Genomic DNA, 5408 nt, shown 5'->3' with positions numbered 1-5408 from the left:
TGATCCCTTCTCTGCCCCGAGACCCTGTTGGTGTGGCAGTGGGGAGGGAGAGAGCAAGTGAAGGCCGCGTCTGCTGCTGCTTCCCAGCGGGGTGGAGGTTGCTGTGGAGGATGGATGTTTTCTTGCCTTTCTGGAACCTACCCGAGGGGGAAAAGGACACAGGGATTAGCTTGGAAGGTAGAGGAGGGACTCGGAGCCTGAGGTGTGGCCTACTTGGAAAGCTGAGTGTTCTCCCCTCGCTGCTTCCCCTTCCTTTCCATGCTGGATTCCTGGTGACAAACAGCTGTATCATGACACTGACTCAGCAGTGTCCTTGCTGTGGAGCCTGTCGTGGCAAGGGGGAGCTGTGCCCGGTAGGAGGGAGCGAGGCACAAGGCGGCAGGAGGAGGTGGCAGAGCTGTGAAGGTCCCAGTGCTGCTGGGTGGGCAAGAGGTGGGGGCAGAAGGCTCTTGGCCAAGAGCAGTGCCTTCCTAGTGGTGTCCCAGCACCTGCCTGAGGGCCCCTCGCTGGTTGCTGCTGCAGAGCAGCCTGGAGAGCTCGAGAGGATGCTTTTGGGAGGTGAGGCATCAACGGGGGCTCTCTTGGGAGCGGGCTTATTGCTGCACACGCTGTCCTGCTCCTTCCTGTGGCAGAGCAGACTTTGTAGTAGGGACAGACAGGGCAGCATAGAAACACGTGTGTATTTGTTGTGTTTGCCTCCTCGCGCCGGCGGGATGGGGATTAGGAAGGACAAAGTGGATGAAATGGTTTTAAGAAGCTTATGGCCTGTGTGTGCTGCTAGATGAAGCCAAGCAGCAAGCGGAAGGATGGTAGAGCTCTGTGATTCCAGAGGCACGTCCCTAAGGTCCGAGCTGAGGGTGGGAGGGGAGTGCTGTGAACTGAGAACCCAAATGTGGGCTTTTCCTTCCCTGAATTAAGCTTTTTCCTAGTCTTCAGCTAAGTGAAATCATGAGAACATTCCCAGAAGGGAGTCATTCCTCCATTAACAATTAGATGTGGCTTTGTAGACTTGATGGAGTCTGGAGAATATCCACCCTGTTTAGATGCCCTTTGAGGAAGCAGGGGGCTAGACCTCCTACCAGGTGGAGAGAGAGAAGCCTGTGGGAAATGCTGGGATATGAGCTCTATCAGTGGGCTTTGTCTGGGTTTCCCTGTGAGCCGGTGGCTTCCTTTGGGCTGGAATGTCTTCTCCCTCTGTCCTAGAGCTCAGTGTAGAGTCTTGCAGCTGGGACGTGGAAGGACTTTGTTGAGTGGAGCAGTGCTGGTGGAGGGAGCGGGGCCTGGGTGGGAAGGGGAGCTTTTTGTGTACTAAGACAGCTACTGTATTGCAGTGATAAATGTGTGTTTCTGCTTGCCAAAGTAAGTTCTCTTTTACTCACCACGTGTAAGGCTGTGGCTGTTAGTAGAGCTGGGCAGCCTCGTGCTGTTGTCGAGGGCACTGCTGAGCTCCTCTCTGCCCAGTGCTGTGTCTCACTCACCATGTTCTGCTCTCTTGCTTTCTGCACACGAGAGGTCTGTGCCGTGGCCTGGAGCCGGGTCTGCCTGAGCCTGGAGCAAAAGCTGCCTTCAGACAAGTGCCCTGTGCCAGGGCAGGGGGTGGGAACCTGCTGCAGGCCTCGGTGGCAAAGGGACCTGGATTTACTCCTTACTCTCCCCCTCTGTGTAGGGGGACCTGTGCTGCGGCAATACACAATCTATTAGGGACAAGCGACGCTCCCGTTGGGAGCCTCTGGGGATAGCAGACTATCCTTCCATGGCTTAGCTGAGCACAGCAGCACCCTAACCCCGCTCTAGCTTCCCCTCAGCTCCCATCCCACCTGGAATTCCCGTCCTTGCCCATTCATTCCTCTTGCTCGTAGGCCGTGTGGTATTAAAGAAACCCCGCGGAGGGAGGTGTTCCTTAGCACGGTAAAGGGGCAGCACCACTGGAGCAGCCGTGTCCCCTGAGGTTCTGTGGAGTACTTGGCTCACTCCCTCTCCCCCAGGCAGGTTGGAGCAGGAGCAGTGTGCAAGTACTCCAAGCAAGCCGTGCAACCTGTAATTAAGCCTCTGCTGTGTTTACATGTTTCTTAATTCGTCGTCTTTTCAATGGCTGTATTTTCAAACTTGGGGTTTTTTTTTGTCTCTCCGATTAAAAAGAGCCAGCCCTGGGCTGTCAATGCTGTGCACGACCTGCTCTCGTGTGGTCCATGGTGCCCAGCTCTGGGCTCGGGTTCTTCGTGCCGGGAAGACGTTCTCCCTTTAGTGCTGTGCAGCGCGGCCCTCCCGGAGCACTCGGTCCTTTGGTGGCTTTGGAAATCCTTGGTCTTTCTTGAGGCTGTGGCAGTGCTTAGAAGCTTTGCTAGGGGAGGATCCTTATAGCTTAAAAATGAGCAAGGCAGCTGTAGTATCATCCATCCCCCTGATGGCAGAGCTTGGATCTAACACGGGGAGTCTCATACCTACAGGAAGTGAACTGACGTGCTCTGCAGCGAGCAAGCTCGGGGTGTGTTTAAACCTTCCCCCTGGAGTAAACATCAACAAGGAGGACGTTTGGTCCCTCAAGAGCTAATTTTGCTCTCAAAAAGGAGTAAGTGCAATTGAGTCTCAAAAGCTTTATTTAAAAAGAAGCCAGGAACAGTGTGTCAGAAGGAGGGATGTGGAGCTGCGGGTCGTGTGCGGGCACGTTTTGTTGCTGGGGTTGAGCAAGGGAAGTTGGGAATTAGGCTGGTTTAGGAGGAGGCATCAGTGGCAGGTACAAACCGTGCTGCTGGCAGTTTCTTAATGAGGCTTCTCCTCTTCCAGGCTCAAGACAAAATCAAACTCCTCTGCGTTGGAAAGGTAAGGAAGGAAAAGCCGTAAGTGGGACCTGCGAGGGCTGGGAACGGCGCCAGGAGCGCAGAGAAGAAGGTTCTTACCTTGTGTCAGTGGCTGGATGGAAAGCCGTTGTCTCGTGAAGAGCATCATGTTCTGGAGGGGGCCTCCGTCTGCTTTGTGTGCCAAGTGGTGAGCCTTGAGCTCGGAGAGGGGGATGAACCGCTTGGTCATCCGCACAAACTGCACGTCCACCTGGGAAGTGATGGGCACCAGAGGAGCGTGGTTGCAGGAGGACAGAGCCTCCAGACCTCACGTAAGATCTTTGGTAGAGGGGGGGATAAAGACTTTAAACTGAAGCAAATGCCACCTTACAATGGCGTGGAAGCTTTTCCTCGCTCGAGGCTAAAAGAACTTTGGGATGCTCCTGGCAGGTGATTTGCTTACAGGAATGTGAGCACCGGGCACTAGCAGCGCACATCCGTGCTGGCACAGGCCATGCAGAATGAAGCTGTGGGATGGAGCCAGGCTGGGAACAGCCACTTCCCTGCCATTTAGTGTGCCTCAAAACTACAGCTTGCTTTGTGCTGGGCTGAGAGTGGTACTGAAAGGTGTTCGTTCTCTTTCCTAACCCAGAATCCCGCTGTGCATGGATGTCAGTCTGCATCCAAGATTTAAAGATTCGGGGAGATATATTTGGCAGCCTTCTGGAAGATATAGGGGAAAAGGCAGAGCAACTATCAGGATTGGCTTTTCTCTTGAGAGAGAGAAAAAGGTAGCTAGGCCAGGCCAGAAGCTTAAGGAGACAGTATGATGCAGAGAGGCTTCTGCCTCCACTCAGCTTGCACACAGAGCTTGAAGCAGCTGTAGTTAGTTGACTACATTACCATGGACCATTTGGGGTTCTCTTTTCTGCTGGAGGAATCATAATGAGGATTCTTCTGATCAAACTGTGTGTGATCAGGGTAAGCCTCCTTTACGATCTGAAGCAGAAAGGGAGAAGAATGTGAGACGTCAGTTGAAAGCTATTGGCAGCAAAGGCTACGAAATGCCCTTGAGCAAGCTGTGACTAGACAGAAGGACTAATCCTGATGCAAGCAGCGGCCTGGCTCTCCCTGGACTCCATTCTAACAGGCAGATCCATTTCCTTCCTGCTCACTTCTTGGGTCGAAGCACTGCAGAGCAGGAGGGCTGTCAAGGAAGCACCATCGCCTCTGTGGAGAGCGGTGTGGAGGAGCACACAGGACAGAGGAAAACTGGGCAGAGGATGAGAGCCTTTGTGGTGAGTTCTCCTCCTGCAGAAGCTGTTCTGTGCCCGAGGTTTTGCTACTGACTAGAACTGGGTGAATCAGATTTTAATCAGAGTATGGAACAACACTTGACCTGGCTGGAAGCGCTCTGACATGCAGGGCTAAGGAGCTGTTGGATAACCCATTCCCTGCCCCAAAACACTGGACAAGAAAGAGGCACTCACCTTGACAATGCCAACAATGCCAGGCTCTTTACAGTTACTGTGGTAGAAGAAGGCCTGCTGCCCAAGTTTCATGGCTCTCAGGAAGTTCCTTGCCTGTCAGGTGTAAAGAAGAGACTTGGAGCTCTTTGCATCGAGCTCTCAGGGTTTCATTACAAGCAGCAGGAACAAGACCTAACCCGAGAGTGTATGTGAGATAAAAACAAGGCTAAAGGCAAGCTCCTGATGGTGAGAATTCAACAGCTCATTTAGAGAGGGAAGACTTAAGTTTGCTGTCAGCAAACAAGCAGCATGTATGGGGGGGAGGCATCTATAGGGGTGGATTTCCTCTGCGGAGGGGCCTGGAACACAAAGCTGATGTACACCGGCAGGGCACAGTGTTTGGGTAAGTACAGACTTGCTACAGGTTGTCAAGGGGAGTAAAGGCTGGTCTAAGCTAAAGGAAAACCAGATGATGTAACAGAGCATTGCCCAACCTGACCCTACCTTTGACCCAGGGCACCTAAACGGGAGTTCTGCCTCCTGACAGAGCTGTACCAGCCCAGCCAGGCAGTGCCCCAAGAGGAAATCCTTCCTTCAGGCAAAGGAAGAGTTTTCCTAGTGCTACTGCAGTGCCTCCCTCTTTGCCCTGCGCTCCTCACCTGGTAGTTTCTCACTCCATCCCAAAAGGTGGTCTGGTTAGGCTGAGCTTTCAAGTCGTCAATGCTGAACTGCCAAATGGAATGAAAACACAGGGGGGTTGCAGGAAGCCAAATGAGGAGCAAAGACACAACAGTGGTCATCTGAATTGTCTGAGCCTGTAACTCAGCGCTGCGGGGACAGTAGTGAAACTGCTGCTGTACTCTGCCGAGTAAGGGTGGGTGCAGGTGCTTACTTTCACATCCACTCCCTTCTCCAGCCTGCTCTCTGGTTCTGATTTCAGCAGCCAGTGGCAGTAGGTGATCTTGCTTTCCTCCCCCCCGGAGTCGGACTCTTTTGTCTTCTTCCAGTTCTTCCACCCTGACTTGGAACTCCCAGCTGGGGGTTTTGTGGCCTTCTCTTCTTCCTCCTCATCTGGAGCCTCCTCCTCGGTTTTGGCAATTTTAGCATCGGGCTCTTTTGTATCTTAAAAGAAACAGCAAAACGTGCAGATAAACCCCATTTT

General features: G+C 53.1%; 1 protein-coding gene across 1 annotated transcript in view; it reads right to left on the bottom strand.

Annotated features, from left to right (window-relative positions):
- Positions 1–2582: 2582 nt before the first annotated feature.
- The window catches only part of THYN1 (thymocyte nuclear protein 1), a 3598-nt gene continuing 772 nt past the window's right edge, over positions 2583–5408 (bottom strand). The window contains exons 2-7 of the mRNA XM_010023257.1: positions 5139–5368; positions 4906–4974; positions 4268–4360; positions 3681–3776; positions 2898–3048; positions 2583–2807 (exon numbers count right to left, since the gene is read on the bottom strand). Of these exons, the coding sequence (XP_010021559.1) occupies positions 2761–2807; positions 2898–3048; positions 3681–3776; positions 4268–4360; positions 4906–4974; positions 5139–5368 (686 nt within the window). The 3' untranslated portion in view covers positions 2583–2760. The remainder of the gene's footprint in view (positions 2808–2897; positions 3049–3680; positions 3777–4267; positions 4361–4905; positions 4975–5138; positions 5369–5408) is intronic.

The sequence above is a fragment of the Nestor notabilis genome, unplaced genomic scaffold (assembly GCF_000696875.1).
Source record: "Nestor notabilis isolate BGI_N333 unplaced genomic scaffold, ASM69687v1 scaffold18321, whole genome shotgun sequence".
In the NCBI taxonomy this organism is placed as follows: Eukaryota; Metazoa; Chordata; class Aves; order Psittaciformes; family Psittacidae; genus Nestor; species Nestor notabilis.
Note: the sequence above shows the minus strand (reverse complement) of the source record. Positions and strands in the feature narration are given on the sequence as shown.